Here is a 16,842-nt window from a genome sequence, read left to right on the forward strand (position 1 = left end):
AGAGGTGCCCGATAAATGCACGTGAGAGTGGAATCTGAGAATCCTGGGCGGTTGTTTTTACATCTTCTCACAGAGACTTTCCCACTACAACCCACAGCCTCCTCAGATCTGTTATCCCAGATGTTTCTTTGGAGCTAGTTCAGTTCTTTCTCTTAAATATTTATACAACCTGCCTTGTTTTGTCTTGCTACATACATAGCATGCTGATGACCCAGAATGTTTGTGTTTTTTGCTCATATTTTGCGTTGAAAGATATTTCACAAATCTGGACTTATTTCTAGCCCAGGCTACTAGGTTCTTTATCACAGCCGATAAAGGAGCCAGAGCAGGTTTTCACGTACTTTGCTGTCCTCAGCAGGGCTGGCTTCCTTAAACACTTGGAGAATTGCCAATGAGCTTAACACTGAGTGTGGAGAGTGAGACTGGGGTGGACGTGGTGACATAGGCAGTAAAGGAAGTGTAGGATCCCTGAATTTACAGTCAAAGGGGCCTGCTGACCAAAGGGCCCTTTACCCTGGATCATGACCAACCCCTGGACCTGGTAAGGGAGTTGAGAGATGGTAAGGCATCAGGAAGGTGGGCATTTATTCCCAGAGCAATCACAGGCCACTGAAGGTTTCCAATCAAAAGAGTGTCAAGGTACTCAGGCTCTAGTGACAGAGCTGGAAACACAGTCTTTTAGGCCCCACGGGCTTGGGAGCAGTCCTGCTTAGTAGGGCGTGGAGGTCATCAGGTGAGAATGATGCAGGCTTGGGTGGAATGGTGTATGTGCTTCTCTGCTGGCTGGAGCAGATGACCACAAACTGGGAAGCTTAAACAACAGAAATTTATTTGGAGGCCAGAGGTCTGAAAGAAAAGTGTCAGCAGGGTTGGTTTCTTTTGGAAGCTCTATGGGAGAGTCCGTTCTGTGTCTCGCTCCTAGACTTTGGGTGATGGCTGATGATTTTACATTCCTTGTAGATAATTTCCAATCTCTGCCTCTGTCGTTACATATTTTCCCTGTGTATCTGAGTCAAGATTTCCTTCTTCTACCAGTCAGTGCCATCTTAACCCAGTGTGATTTCATTTTAACTTTTATCTACAAAGACCCTGTTTCCAATGAGCTACTCACAGGTCCTGAGTGGGTACAGATTTTCAGGACACTGTGAAACCCACTATATGTGGTGACAGTGGAGTTGACCTGCCTTTTGTTCTGACTTATTTCACATCTGATGCTTGAGTTCTGTCTACTTCCCCCTGCCCTGGACCAGACCTGCCTCTTTGCTTTGTCTCATGGATAGAAGCAGACACTATCGAATCCAGGCCAAACCAATTTCCTGGGGAGAGCAGTGGAACCAAGCCACTGCTGAGGATGGATTGAAATGGGCAGCGGGCAGTGGGCCCCAGGGCAGGGCCTGAAGCAAGAGGGGATCGAGATGGGAGATGGTCCATGATGCCAGGGTTGGTGCAGGGGAAGCAGCATATATTTGGGAGTTCAATGGATTTTTCTTTTCTTTTGGTGCCAGTCCTGGGGCTTGAACTAGGGTCTGGGTTCTGTACCTGAGGTTGTTTTTTTTTTCTTGCTCAAGGCTAGCACTTACCACTTGAGTCACAGCTCCATTTCCAGCTTTTTTTGGTAGCTAATTGTGAGAGAAGTGTCTCACAGACATTCATGCTTGGGTTTGCTTTGCACATCGATCCTGAGATCTTAGCTTCTTGAGTAGCTAGGATTATAGGCGTGAGCCACTCACTGGTGCTCAGCTCAGGAGAAATTTTGTCTCAGCTCATGGCACATTCAAAAATGTAAGCATGTCTGGATTTTGCATGGTTTTGAGAATTGTATAACAGGGCCTCTGAATAATTACATTTCTTTCCATTCTGAGCCTTCCTTGGTGAGAGAAGTAATGGAGGTGCATGAAGTCTGCCCAAGAAGGGGCATGTAAGGAGTCATTTGCAGCCAGGGATGCAAATGAAACAGCTATGAGTATGGTATTCACTTCATTTGCAAGCAGCCAACTGGATTCTGCCCTTTGGCATTAGAGAACAAGATTCTGTGTAGCTCAGTTGCAAAGGCTCCCCTCTGTGGAGCTGGACTGTTATGATTCCTGAAGCTATCTGAGCAGGTTAAGGGTATTCTGCAAGATACAGCCTTCTGCAAGATTCAGACTCCTAAGAGCAGAACGTATTTGTCCTTACTAGTGAGAAAGGAGGAGCCTAAGGTTTTTTAACTTAGATTAATACACATATTTTCTATTCTATGAAAATGCATGTGAATTGGACTGGAGAATGCTGAATCTTGCTTTGAATTCCCATAGAGGTTTTTTGTTGTTTGTTCTTTGTCGGTTGTGGGGCTTGAACGCAGGGCCTGGGCACTGTCCCTGAGCCTCTTTGTGCTCAAGGTTAGCACTCTACCAATTGCGCTCCAATGCCACTACTAGTTTTTGAATAGTTAATTGGAGATAAGAGGACTTTTCTGCCTGGGCCAGCTTCCAAACACGGTCCTCAGATCTCAGCCTCCTGAGTAGCTAGGATTATAAGCATAAGCCACCAGCACCCAGCTAAATTCCTATAGAGTTTCAACCACCTAAAAAGAACCATTTATAGCCCGTTGTCAGTGGCTTATGCCTATAATCCTACCTACTCAGGAGGCTGAGATCTGAGGATCATGGTTTGAAGCCAGCCTGGGCAGAAAAGACTCTTATTTCCGATAATCTAATCAGAAAATGCTGGAAGTGGCGCTGTGGCTCAAGTGCCTAGAGTGTTAGCCTTGAGCACAAAGAGGATAGTACCCAGGCTCTGAGTTCAAGCCCATGACTGGCCAAAAAAAACCAAAAGAATCATTTGTGCATTTCTTTTTTTTTTCTTTTTAAAAAAAATTAATTTTATTGTCAAGGTGATGTACAGAGGAGTTACAGTTACATATGTAAGGTAGTGACTACATTTCTTGTTATACTTGTTTCCTCCCCATTTTTCTCTCACCTTCCCTCCCCCAACCCAACCTCCCCCACCCCAAGTTGCACAGTTAATTTCCAACATACTGTCTTGTGAGTGTTGCTATTGCATTGGTTCGCCCTTTATCCCTTAAAAAAAAAAAAATTTTTTTTTTTTGTCTGTTTGTTTTTTTGGCCAGTTCTGGGCCTTGGACTCAGGGCCTGAGCACTGCCCCAGGCTTCTTTTTGCTCAAGGCTAGCTAGCACTCTGTCGCTTGAGTCATGGTGCCCCTTCTGGCCGTTTCTATATATGTGGTGCTGGGGAATCCAACCCAGGGAGGGCTTCATGTATATGAGGCAAGTACTCTTGCCACTAGGCCATTTTCCCAGCCCCCCCCTTTTTTTAAAGTCAGAGTTTTGTTGCTGTCTTTGCCTGGGTTGACTTCCAAGTCACCATCCTGCTGCATGTTTTATTTGAGTTTCAGGTTTACAGGCAGGCAGCATCATACTTGGCAATATTATAAGTGTCTTAAGAACATCTGTTATTGGGTATTATTTATTTGTTCTTGCCTCATGTTTGCTAATTATATTGTTGTTGTTTTTTTCTCAAATTTTTATTATCAAACTGATGTACAGAGAGGTTACAGTATCATACATTGGGCATTGGATACATTTCTTGTACTGTTTGTTGCCTTGTCCCTCATGCCCCCCTCTTTCCCCCCTTTCCCTCCCCCCCCCCCGGGTGTTCAGTTCACTTACACCAAACAGTTTTACAAGTATTGCTTTTGTAGTTATTTCTCTTTTTTTACCCTGTGTCTCTCAAATTTGGTATTCCCTTTGAATTTCCTACTTCCAATTCATTTGTGCATTTCTTTTAAAGGCCAGGATTCACTTTGCAAATATCAGTCCTCTACATTATCATTTTTGTATTATGACTTTTCCTGGAACAAGGAATATCTAACCATTTATTACAACTTTGTAGATATATTTGTCTCTGGGCTCCAACACAGCAGTTTTCTACCTCAATGCACATCAGAATTCCTCTAGACCTTTTAGATGTTTTGATGCTGAGATGTACCCATTTACTGGAATTCACTTATCTTTAAAGAAATCCTGGTCCCTATATTTTTAAAAGCAATCATTGTGATTTCAACTTGAATCAGAGGCTGAGAACTTCTACAAACCTGCTGTGAGGGGCTGTGGATATGGCCTAGTGACAAGAGTGCTTGCCTCATATACATGAGGCCCTGGGTTCAATTCCCCAGCACCACATATACAGAAAATGGCCAGAAGTGGCACTGTGGCTCAAGTGGCAGAGTGCTAGCCTTGAGCAAAAAGAAGCCAGGGACAGTGCTCAGGCCCTGAGTCCAAGCCCCAGGACTGGCAAAAAAAACAAAACAAAAAACCTGCTGTGACCCTTACAAAATGCAAGGGAGAGAAGGGAAGGGAAATGAAAGGGAAAGATAACACAGGTACAGCTCCAACTCTTCCATATCTAGGACAGAGATTTTTGAAAGATGAAAACATTTTTTTAAATTTACTATACCAACAAGCAGAGTGTTGAAAGTATCACTAAAATAATCGCAGAATGCACAGCGTCAGCATTTTAAGGCCTGTTGGCACCAGTTCCTATTTCTTAATGAGATATCTTTTATCTTCCCTTTGATACTCAAAAAGTAAGTTGACAAAGACATTTGTCCTCCTTATATAAAAGAAACTATGGCAAATATAGCAAGAAGTAGTATTGTTTTTCGGCAGATACAATTATTTTTAATTACTTTGGAATGTTTGAAAAAGCATTGAGTCATTGCTTCCTGGAGGTAGGGTTTAGAGTCAGTAAGAGTCTCACGTGATAGTCATGTTATGCAAATGCTGTGGTTAAAAATAGCTTGATTGGGGCTGGGAATATGGCCTAGTGGCAAGAGTGCTTGCCTGCTACACATGAAGCTCTCGGTTCTATTCCCCAGCATCACATATATGGAAAACGGCCAGAAGGGGCGCTGTGGCTCAGGTGGCAGAGTGCTAGCCTTGAGCGGGAAGAAGCCAGGGAAGGTGCTCAGGCCCTGAGTCCAAGGCCCAGGACTGGCCAAAAATAAATAAATAAAATAGCTTGATTGCAACAAAACCCTCAGCATGATCAAGAATATTAAAATAGTTTCCTCTAGCTTTACCAACGAAATGTCCTCTAGCTTTATCTCTGAAATGTCATGACTCACACCAAATAATTAAATAGAAGTTTCATACAGCAGTCAACTTTCCTGTTCATTCCTTTTTCAGTAGAGGCTAATTGAGGAAAACATCTGCAACCAGTTTGCCTTTATTTTTGTAGATTCTTTTCTTCTACTCCAACACAAAGCCTCCTGTACCAGTCCTGTGCTCGGGCGATGATCTGTTGAATAGTAGATGGCTTTCAGTTTTCCCCTTTTGGGTGATGACATAAATTACTCTCCAGGGAACTATTTACAGTGTCATTCTGTGATCTTGAGCTGAGTGCACATATTTTGAAAGCCTAAAACCACAAGAGCTGTGCATTTTGGGGTCACCGGCACCAGCTCTTCAGTAACAAAGTTCCCTTCATGATATGCTGAGATGTGCCCACCTGGATTGAGCCTCTACAGCAGTAGAGTGGCCTCTGGGAGCAGAGACCTTCTCCTTTGCAAAAACATGTGTGTGTATGTGCTCAATTTGGAGTTCTCTTAGCTGTTCTGGTCACTGTTTTCAACAGTACAGCTCACCTTGTTTATGAGGCCTGAGACTCCCCAGACTTGTGGACTCCCTCTCCCCCCCACCCCAATGGTGGACAAAGAGCTGGACACAGATTCTGCCCTGGGTTTGAATCCTGATATCTCCTCTGGCCTGCCAGTGATCTTGAGCAGTTGATCTCTGACCAGTAGGCTGGCCTCCACTTCCCCCTCAAGGACGTTGTGAAGGCAGAGTCGAGACCATGTCTGACCAATGGGATGGCCTCCATTTCTCCTCAATGACGGTGTGAAGGCAGAGTTGAGACCATGCCTGACCAGTGGGCCAGCCTCCACTTATCCCTCTAGGATGGTGTGAAGGCAGAGTCGATTCTGTGTCACCCTCCTTCGTCTTCGGTAGAGCTCTCTAAACAGAAGTTGGAAGGGAGAAGTGGAGAGAGAGATAGAAAGGTCAGGGCAGGGTAGAAGAGAAACCAGGCAAAATATGGTTCAGGAGAGGGCTGACATTCAGGGATGGAGGTTGGAACCACACATTGAGTTAAAGTATGAGTCTGGGAAAATAGCTCTGAGCCATTAGCTGAAGCACCCACAGCAGCTGGAGGAGGGATCCTCACCTCCACTGGTGTAGGATACTCAGGAGGTCTGGTGGGACATCTGCAGTGTCTCCTCACCTCCTTTGCTCACTGAGGGAAGCTGAAGGGTTTCGCTGGTGTCTCTCAGGCTCACACACAAGAGCATCAGAGGTTTTCTCAAGACACCCGGACAAAGCAAGGGTCCAGAGCTGCATCTGGGTTGCTGTGGGTCCCTGGCCCCACCCCTACTCAGGGGTGGCAACAGCCTGATGCACACTCAAGGCCATTCATATTAATGAATGAAAGGAAACCTCTTACAAGAGGTAAAGACAACTGTCTGACTCAATGTCCCCAACTAAACTTATGTCAGCGTATGAGAAATGAAGACTGCAGAAGTGGACAAAACAGACACAGTCACCATCTGTAATATCGCTTCCAGTGTGTCTGTGAAACATGAACAAACAAGTAGCCAAGTGATGCATACAGAATAAAAGAGTGTGTTCTCAGAGAGGAGCCTGAGGTTGAAACAGGAACAGAAGATCTTAATTCCCATGTTAGAGGTGGTGGAGTAGAGTAGGAAAAGAGCTCTCTGAAGCAAAGGCTCTTCAGCTAAGAGCAGAAGGATATAAACGTATAAGGATTAGCAATTGTTGGCATCAAGATGATTCTCAGGGCTGGGGATATGGCCTAGTGGCAAGAGTGCTTGCCTCGTATACATGAGGCCCTGGGTTCAATTCCCCAGCACCACATATACAGAAAATGGCCAGAAGTGGCACTGTGGCTCAAGTGGCAGAGTGCTAGCCTTGAGCAAAAAGAAGCCAGGGACAGTGCTCAGGCCCCGAGTCCAAGCCCCAGCCCTGGCCAAAAAAAAAGATGATTCTCAGCCATAAGAATAACCCTGTGGCAAGATGGAATGAATGAGTCTGGAGAGGAGACGGCTACTGTGGGGCATGATGAGGGACACTAGCCAACCAGCGACACTTCCAGCAGAGGCCCATTTTGCACTTAGAATTACTCACAGTGTGAAAAACAGTCCCTGAAAGGATGTTAGTGTCATTTTTTAGTATATTAAGACCTGTCTGGTTGCTAGAAAGGAAATGTGTTTTTGGAATCTTAAGAAGAAGGGGGAACTAATATTCATATACTATGTGAAGTGACTTCACAGATATTTCTCATTTAATATTCACAGCAGGCTTTTAAAATGTTTTGACTTTGGAATGCTATCAATTATTCTAGCACAGTCACTGAAGTCACTCCTTTCTCCACTCCATGCCTTTGTGTATCTGTGTGTGTGTGTTTGTGTGTGTGTGTGTCTGTCTGTCTGTCTGTTTGTGTTGGTCTGTTTCTGGACCCTGAGCTCTTCTATTTATCCTTGGTAACTGCAGCCTTGTCCTTACCAATGTAGGGAATGATAGTCCTCTACTTTTGTTCTTTTCCACTGTCAGGGATTCCTTCTGTTCTGGTCACCATCCTGGTGACATGTATTAGAAGTTACTCTTTGACAGGTTAATGGCTTCAGAAGAGAGGGTGGATCTGCTACTCTGATTCTAATTGAAGCAGACACTCTTCTGGCATGCCTGCCTCCTCTGTGAGCTTAGTTCTCAGTTCCTGGGCTGCTTCCCTACTCTTCTCTACACATCATGCTTATTACCTCATTTTTCTTTTGCTTCTCTTGTGATTTCTAGGAGAATTTCTCAAACCTCTAATTCATTGAGTTTTCAGGAATATTACTATTTATTACATCATTTTGGACATACAGCCTGTTAGGTTTTTAAAGTAGGTAGCCGGTAAAGGAGAACGCCACGCGGTATTCAGGCAGGAAAGAAAATTTATTACCGAACTGCTGGCCTGTGGCCAAGATGATCCATGGCCGGAGAGAAGGAAGAGAGAGAGAGAGAGAGCGCGACCCCCACCCAGCCCTGCTTTATTTAGGGCAGGGGCAAGGGGTGTGGCCAGGTGGATTAGGAGGTGACCTCAGGGAAAGGGGAGGTAACTGCCTCCAGGTCTGCAGGTTACCCAGGTAACTGGGTGGAGACTTAATGAGGTGGGGGCATCTGCATGTAGCCCTCAGGGAGAGAACCTAACACAGCCCTCAGATCATGAGGTGATCACTGTCTTTTTAAAATTTTTATTTATGAAAGGTCTCACATTTGATAAAATAATTTTGTATTTCATCTTATTGTCTTCTTTCCTGTAATCTGTAGAGTGGGATTGTATTCATTCTAACCTTTCAGACATCTTCCTTTCTTTTAGTATACTGGATCTCTCCTTCATTTATTCATCCTAGATTTCTAGTGCTTCCCAAAATTGAGATGTGTTGGGGATTCATCTTTTCCTTAAGGGGGGAAAGGCGATGAGAGCGCTCCGGAGATGCCGCCCTTCCCCCAGCCCTGGGGCAGTGTGGAAGTGAGCCACACCTATCTCCTTCTGGGTTGGGAACCAGAAGGGATAGCTTTGAGACCATCCCCCACCTTGCGCCAGTGAGCATGTGTGCCCCCTTTTTCACGGGCTTTCCCAGAGGGCGGTATTATGGGAAGTGATGTTAGCCCATGAGGGAGGTCCTTGGGAGCTGCTCTTGGATGGACAAGGTTGCCAGCCTGCTCAATCCTGGTCATCATCATTATATTACTGTAAGCCCCTCCCAATTAAATCAGATTGCTCTCCGAAACGTCTCCGAGATCCATCTGCGCCTGGCTTCCTTGGTGGGTAAGGAGGGAGGAAAAGGGGATCTCGTTTGGCCACGTGCACTTTAGGCTTGCCCATGTCCTTTCACTCCACCTTGGCTGCCCGCTGGTCAGGTGCCCAGGGGAGAGGGTGAAAAGGGGAGCACTGATGAGGGAGTAAGCTTAGCATCCCCACACCAGGGGAGGTAAATCTAGCCCGGCAGAGATGCTTTCAGTTGTGTGCATTTCTTTGAAACAGAATGCTTTGGGGTCCAGGTCCAGGTATCTGGGGGCTGCAGCCCCCAGACTGTGGGGTGGCTGTGTGCAGAGTGCTTCTGGTTGCCTGCAGATGGCAGGAGTTTCCCCACCTCTCACAGGAATGCTGCCCACAGCAGCCTTTGCTTCTCTCTACTCTTGGTTGACTACTCTAAGATGCTGTGATGTGGACCCTGGCCTCCCTTGGCTCAGGTCCTCTTCTTTATTGCTCCTGTGCTTCTTCATTCTGTCTCCAGTTTGTTTATCTGGAGACTTTTGTTAGGGAACTGTTGTATATCCTTCCCAGACAGCCCAGTCCTTGGGCATCTAAAGGGGATAAGCTCTAGAAGCTCTGGGAGTGGCTGGCCCTTATCTAAAATGGCGTCCTGTTTGCATACAACCTATACCATCTTCTGTATTTTTTTTATTTCTTTTGTTTTTGTTGCCAGTCCTGGGGCTTGGACTCAGGGCCTGAGCACTGTCCCTGGTTTCTTTTTGCTCAAGGCTAGCACTCTACCTCTTGAGCTACAGTGCCACTTCTGGCTTTTTTCTATGTATGTGGTGCTGAGGAATCGAACCCAGGGTTTCATGTATATGAGGCGAGCACTTTACCCCTAGGCCATATTACCAGCCCTTCCCATATATTTTAAGTCACCTCTGAGATCCTTGCATTACCTAATACAGTGTAAGTGCTGTGTGCTGTAGTTTGAATCTATCTTAAGTACCCATCAATGGGAGACTGTGTAAAAGGCTGAGTCTGAGGATGGTGTTGTAGAGCTCAGACAGGTTTGGTAACCATGATCACTTAGGGAATGGGGGTCTTGTTTCAAGGACACTTCAGGCAAAGTTAGCTCCATCTGAAAAACAAACCATGAGAGCAAGAACTGTATAAGTGGCTCAAGTGTGGTGGAGCACCAAGTTCCTAAGTTCAGTTATGCATGCATACACACAGAGGACACACACAAAGGACACACATACATGGGACACACACACACACACACACACACACACACAGAGGAAAGGAGAGGAAAGTCTTCAGAATATTAGAAGCATGCTCTTGGAGAGGACTGTGGAATTCCAGTCCCCCTGCTCTTGCTCTCTTTACTTCCTGGCCATGAGTTGAGTAGATTTCCTTCCTCCTCTTGTCATGATGTACTGTATGTCATGCCCATCTTGTCATGATGTACTATAGCCCCAAAGCAATGAAGCACACTGATCATGGACTGGAATTTTCAAAACCATTAGCCAAAATAAATTGATTGTTTCAGGTATTTGTTATAGTGGTAGAAGGCTGATGGTTACACCATGTCATGATTGTTAAATTGTATTTAGGAAATAGTGACAAGAGGAAAGGCTGCCCATGTGTATCACAGATGCATTTTTACAAGTACTTTAGGTCCATGAAGGTGCAGATGTGGATCCGTGAATGCGGAGAATGACTTGCTTCTGTCCCTTCCGTGTACACTGGATTTTCAGAAAACCTTCAGTGTTTCTGCCATTCAGCTAAGGTCTCTTCCACTGCCACTGTATAGGGACAGACTTTTCTACTAGTTTTGTTTGTTTTTACATAATTGTATTACCAAACTGCAAAGGAAAGGAGGAATGACTTAAATTTGCCTTCCTGAACTCCCTGTCAGCCTGGCCTCCTGCCGAGCATCAGCCAGCTCATCTATAACCCAGTGGAACACTCACCCTTAATATCAAAACGCTTAGCCTTGCCTTTCTGGCATTCTTATAGCATGATCCCTGAGGAAGAATGTGTTTCTTTAAATCACGCTCCAGCATATTCTAAACAAGATGAAGAATTTGTACTTTTGTCTACAGATTAAATAGCAGAAGATATGCTAGTCATGAAGAGAATGTGATGTGTTGATTTTATAATGAATAGCAGATTGGAAGGGTATAGGAGGAGGCTTTGGAATAAGAATGCAGGAGCGAGTTCTGGGGCTTTGCTGGGTGCTGAGGTCGCCCAGTTGGCTGAGTGGTAGAGGTGGCCCGGCTTAATGCCCAGTACTGGGGCTCTCTGTGCCTTGGATATAATGTCCAATCACCCCCGATGTGCCTGTCTTGGGTCTTCTCATCACTCATGAGAGACCATCTCTGGTGCTCCCTGAACACAATGGCTGCCCTCCTATCATGCGTTGCCTCACTGCCTGCCCACTTGCCTAGTTAGTGCCTCAGTAGCACTTTTTCTAGATGGTAGGGAGAGGGGAGCAGGCATTAATTCTAATAATCAACCCCCTTTGCCAGTTTAAATCAGTCCCATTCAACCAACTTCTTTCTTTTCTTGTTCCATGGCCACAGACCGGACTCCTAACTTAAACCTAGCACTAGCTTCCTTGGTCAAAAAGCAAGATTTAGAGTGTGTTTTCCCCATAAACATGTTCCTGTCTGACCACAGTTCCACCAGTCTTGTCCAGGAATATGGCACTGCTCAGTAAACACTGTGGTTTCCGTAATTCCTTCTTTCCAGTGTGTGTCTCATATGGACTGGCACTCTCCTGATAGCGGGGCCCCTCAGTCCCTATGTGGGCCATCCTCTTTCTCTGAGTGTCATGGATGGATGTCACTAGATACTAATGCTCACTTTGTGCAAGCCGGGAAGTCCTAGAAGAATAGTTCATAAGCATGCCTTTCCAATGCCCATGCCTGTCTACTGGGCAGGAACTTGCCAGTCATCTGTGATAGTGGGTAGTAAGGGTAAGTTTGTCAATGAGAGGATAGTTTAAAAATCCAACCCCTCGCATCTACTCAAAGCTCTGACTGGCAGTGAGAATTTTAAGCTGATACATCTGTTCAGGAAAGAAAGCTTGTAGACCTGAGATTCTGTCCTTATTGAGATCTGTTAAAGGCCTGCAAAGGTAATTTTTTTAGGTCATCAGAGATCAGTTCCCCAGCCAGTCAGGAAAAAGCTTTTACAAACTAGAATGTTAAAAGGCACAAATTAAACCTGAAGTCACCTATCTGGGCTTCATATTAAAAGAGGGCAAGCGTTGACTGTCAGATGCACATAAAGAGACTGTGCTGAAAATCCCTCTGCCTAAGTCAGCCAGACAAGTCAGAGTTCCTGGGAACAGCAGGCTTTTGCCGGCTGTGGATACCTGGGTTTGCTGAGATGGCCAAGCTTCTATATGAAGCCACCAAAAACCTCCCAGAATTTCATTGGACTGAGCAAATGCAAAAAAGCCTTCTAGAAGCCCCTGCCTTAGGCCTACTTGACATGAATACCAAGACAGGGGGCTACTGACAGCCGAAGGAAAGGCCATTAGAAACAAGCAGGGGATTTTAAGACTCATCTGAGCCCTATGGGAACCAGCAAAGATTGCCATTATGCACTGTCCGGGTCATCAAAAGGGAGTTGATTCAGTGACTAGAGGGAATAATCTCGCCGACCAGGCAGCTAAGGAAGCAGCCCTTCAGCCCAGAGCAGAAGTATTGACTCTAGTAGACCCAGGACCACGAGCTTTGCCTCCTGTGCCCCAGTATTCCCAAGAAGACTTGGAGTGGATAAAGAAAAATCCCATGGCCCACAAAACCCCAAACAGAGAGGGAAACAATGACTGGTGGAAAACTTGTGAAGGGAAACTTATCTTGCCACAAGGGCTGGGTAACGGGATCCTTAAGAGAATCCACCGAGAATGCAGGACTTGCTCCAACACTCCAAAGTAAAAATTAGACAAGGAGACCAACTTATTGAAGATATTGTTAAAAATTGCAAGGCCTGTCAGCTCACCAATGCCTTCAATCAACAAGTTACTAAAGCAACCCCCCTCCATGGGGATAGGATAGGCCAGGCATGTATTGGGAAGTAGATTTCACAGAAATTAAACCTGGAAAATTTGGATACAAATATTTGCTAGTTTTTGTAGACACCTTTTCAGGATGGGTTGAAGCCTATCCAACAAAGCATGAGACTGCGAATGCAGTGGCTAAGAAGATCCTGGAAGAAATCCTACCCAGGTATGGCTTCCCATCCACCACTGGGTTGGACAACGGACCGGCCTTCACCTCAAAAGTAAGTCAGGGAATAGCTGCTGCACTGGGGACGGATTAGAAATTGCATTGTGCTTATAGACCCCAGAGTTCAGGACAGGTAGAGAGAATGAATCGGACTCTAAAAGAGACCTTGACTAAATAGGCCTTAGAGACTGGCGCAGACTGGGTGTCACTCCTTCCTTTTGCTCTGCTTAGAGTAAGAAATTCTCCCTATCAGCTTGGCTTTACTCCTTTTGAAATAATGTACAGGTACCCCCCGCCCATTATCCCTAGCCTTCAGACTGAATTGCTTGCTGATTTGGATGATGCTGAATTTTTGTGTAAACTCGATTATTTGCAGCTTGTGCACAAGAATATGTGACCCCAACTTAAGGCATTATATGATTTTGCTTGTCCCTACCCCCCATTTATTCAGACCAGGGGACTGGGTGTTCGTCCGAAGGCATAACCCCAAATCCTTAGAACCATGGTGGAAGGGACCCTAGACGGCATCGCCACTTGGGTTCATTGCTTCCACGCCAGGCCAGCTGACCTCTTTGCCCTGGACAATGACTACCGTAATAGAACATGGAGGTCTCCAAGCACCTGACTCAGCCGCTTCGCCTTCGCCTCAAGAAAAGAAAGTTAGGGGCTGGGGATATAGCCTAGTGGCAAGAGTGCCTGCCTCGGATACACGAGGCCCTAGGTTCAATTCCCCAGCACCACATATACAGAAAATGGCCAGAAGCGGCGCTGTGGCTCAAGTGGCAGAGTGCTAGCCTTGAGCGGGAAGAAGCCAGGGACAGTGCTCAGGCCCTGAGTCCAAGGCCCAGGACTGGCAAAAAAAAAAAAAAAAAAAAAAAAAAAAAAAGAAAAGAAAGTTAGACTGAATATTGTTATAATTTTCTTTTTGCCTTCTTTCCTTGCTACCCTGGCTAATGTTGACGTTAACCCTCACCAGCCTTTCCAATTATTTTGGCAGCTCACTCCAAAGTGGGGTGACCCCCTTATTTTAGCTGTGTGTGGTGGGTAGGACGAGGCCCGAGTTGCAGCTCGCTTAAATAAAGCCTTGCATTTCAGAATGTCTGAGTCTCGGTGGTCTTCTTGGTGGTGGTTTCGCGACTTGGCATAACACAGGCAACTACAAGGTTGTCAACAGGAGATGCTTCACATCTGCTCCCTTAGGAACCTGGTGGCCAGACTTACTTATGTGATCCGGCCACAAGCAACTGGGATGTGCCAGATCACTTGGACCCAAACCTGAATAAGCGACTTCCCAAGTGTGATGAGCAGGAGTCCTGTCCAGTTTGATGTGTGCAGTCCCTTGGTAAAGTAGACTAAGGTTATAGGTTCCTGGCTAGGTAAGGTCAACGCCCCTCAGTCAGCCTGAAGAAGTTAGAGAAGATGGATGATCTTCACCCATCAGCCCCCCTTTAAAACCGAGGGACCAGAGTTGTTTTTGGGAAGATGAGGCAGGATAAACTAGAGGCATGCAAAACCGAGGTACAGAGACTGTACTTGTGAGAAATGGTGACAGGCCCTTTGAGCCCTATTGGCCCATGCCTTATCTCTATATCATCCCCTAGACATGCAAGCCATTGAAATGGACAGAATGGAGCCATGATTGGCTCCCAGGGCACCAAAGAAAAAAAGGGGAAATGAAGTGCCAGAATTTTAAGTCAGGCCCCACTTTACCACGCAAACCCCACTTTACCACATGAACCTGAGATAAGCAGGCCCTGTGAGCTTATTAGGGCCCAGCCGGTCAAGAACTCTAACCTCTGGGAATGCTTAACTCTAACCGCCCCCAGAGTGCCTCGAGCCCTGAGCCAATCAGATTTGTACCTGTGTCCTAATCTTGCTTGAACACCTGATTGCTGTAACTTTGTTTTTGCCTTTATAAGCCCTGTGTAACCACAGCTCGGGGCTCCCTCCTAACTTCCGCTGTGTGTGGTGGGTAGGACGAGGCCCGAGTTGCAGCTCGCTTAAATAAAGCCTTGCATTTCAGAATGTCTGAGTCTCGGTGGTCTTCTTGGTGGTGGTTTCGCGACTTGGCATAACACAGGCAACTACAAGGTTGTCAACAGGAGATGCTTCACATCTGCTCCTTGACCCCTTAGCTAGATCTGCAGAGCTGGCAGCATTCATAGGGGCCCCTGTTAAAGGAATGGCTCTCCACGACCTGGGGTTCGCTGTCCTCTGTCCTGCATCTGCCCTCTCTAGGTTGGGGAGTTGGAATTGGTCCAGAAGGCATAGGTGAAACCCCCTTCACCTCCCCTTAAGTCACACAACAGCACCCGGACAACAGCACATGAGGGTGGAGCCTCACTGCCTGCTTCCTGTTCACCTGGCGGGGGCACACTGGGTCTTGGAGTCATATGGCCAGCACTCTCGCAGGAGCACCATGCCATCAGCCAGCGAAGTTGAGCAGGGTTGTCCTGCAGTGTTTGGTGAATGGCACCAGTGCCTATCCTTGCTCAGAAGCATTCAGTAGTGCTCAGGCAATACAAATTACTCTCTTCTTCTTTCTCTTCCTCCTCCTCATTTTTGAGATAGGCTCTCCCTTTTTGCCTCAGACCAGCCTAGATCTGATCCTCCGATTTACAGTTTCTGTGGTAGCTGGGATGACAGGAATATGCCACTATGCCCAACATTTTCTATTGAGATGGGATCTTACAATTTGTTTTTCTTATGCCTGCCTGGAACCTCAGTCCTCCTGATCTCAGTGTCTGTGAGATGTACTACCATGGTCAACTACTGGCTGAAATGGAGCCTTGTGAACTCCCGTATATCACTATTACAATAACAATAAATAAAAATATGTGTATATATTTTTAATAAAAAGAATATAAGGTTTAATAGAATTTACTTGTGACTTCCAGACCATGTGGGAGGAGCTGAGACAGGGTGAGGAGAAGTTAAGATTCAAAGTTCTGTGAAAAACAAAGGAGCCCAATAGCTTAGCAACTAAAGGAGCTGTTGATACGAGGCTTCTCATGTGGTGAAAACAGTTTCACAGATATTCTTTCTTTAGGAATGGCCTTGGCCCAGTGAAAGAGGGTGAAGCTCAGTACGCCGTGGTCCACTGCACAGGGTACATCAAGGCCTGGCCGCCTGCAGGTAAGAGAATGGCAGGTGTATTACTGGGAAGCTGAATGCTGCTCACTTCTGACCAAAGAATGTGTGCTCCTAGAAGAGACTGGAAATGACTCTTATTTTCTCTGGTAGCTAGAACATAGCAATCTTTGTCAATGGAAAAAGTCCTGCTACCTGAAGCTAAGATTTCCAAAAAGAGCTTGTATTTAGTGGCTGGGTTCTGCTGTGGAGATGGAGCTTCTAAAACACAAGGCCCTCTCCGTGAGTGATGTGTATCTGTCCATGCCTGACATGTACAGCCTGCCTACAGGGAGCATAGCTAATGCTACTTCTGCTGTGGCAAATGTTGCTTCCTGATGTTCTAAGCACATACAACACTCTTCTGTGCTTACTGTTGAGAAACCTCCAGACCAAAGACATGTTGTGTTCATCTTCTTACCCTAGAAGGTAGCTCAAACTGGACACAGATTATATATCCAGAGAAGACTGAGGAGTGGGATGGAGGGAGATGGGGATGTCTTGCCTTGACAAAAGAAACAGTCAACCTAGAGGGATGGATATATGAAAGAATTTGTTGCCAGAGTTTCTGAGGAGTTTGTAGAGCCCACTTTCCCAGAGGTCTTTTTAAACAGCTTAAAGATACATACACATTTGGCCTACATGAGGTGGCTGA

General features: G+C 45.9%; 1 protein-coding gene across 1 annotated transcript in view; it reads left to right on the forward strand.

Moving 5' to 3' along the window:
* LOC125368185 (aryl hydrocarbon receptor nuclear translocator 2-like) overlaps positions 1–16,842 on the forward strand; it is a 67,751-nt gene that overhangs the window by 18,218 nt on the left and 32,691 nt on the right. Inside the window, 1 exon segment of the mRNA XM_048369038.1 lies at positions 16,108–16,193. Within this exon segment, the coding sequence (XP_048224995.1) occupies positions 16,108–16,193 (86 nt within the window).

This window comes from Perognathus longimembris, chromosome 20 (genome assembly GCF_023159225.1).
Source record: "Perognathus longimembris pacificus isolate PPM17 chromosome 20, ASM2315922v1, whole genome shotgun sequence".
NCBI classification, from domain to species: domain Eukaryota; kingdom Metazoa; phylum Chordata; class Mammalia; order Rodentia; family Heteromyidae; genus Perognathus; species Perognathus longimembris.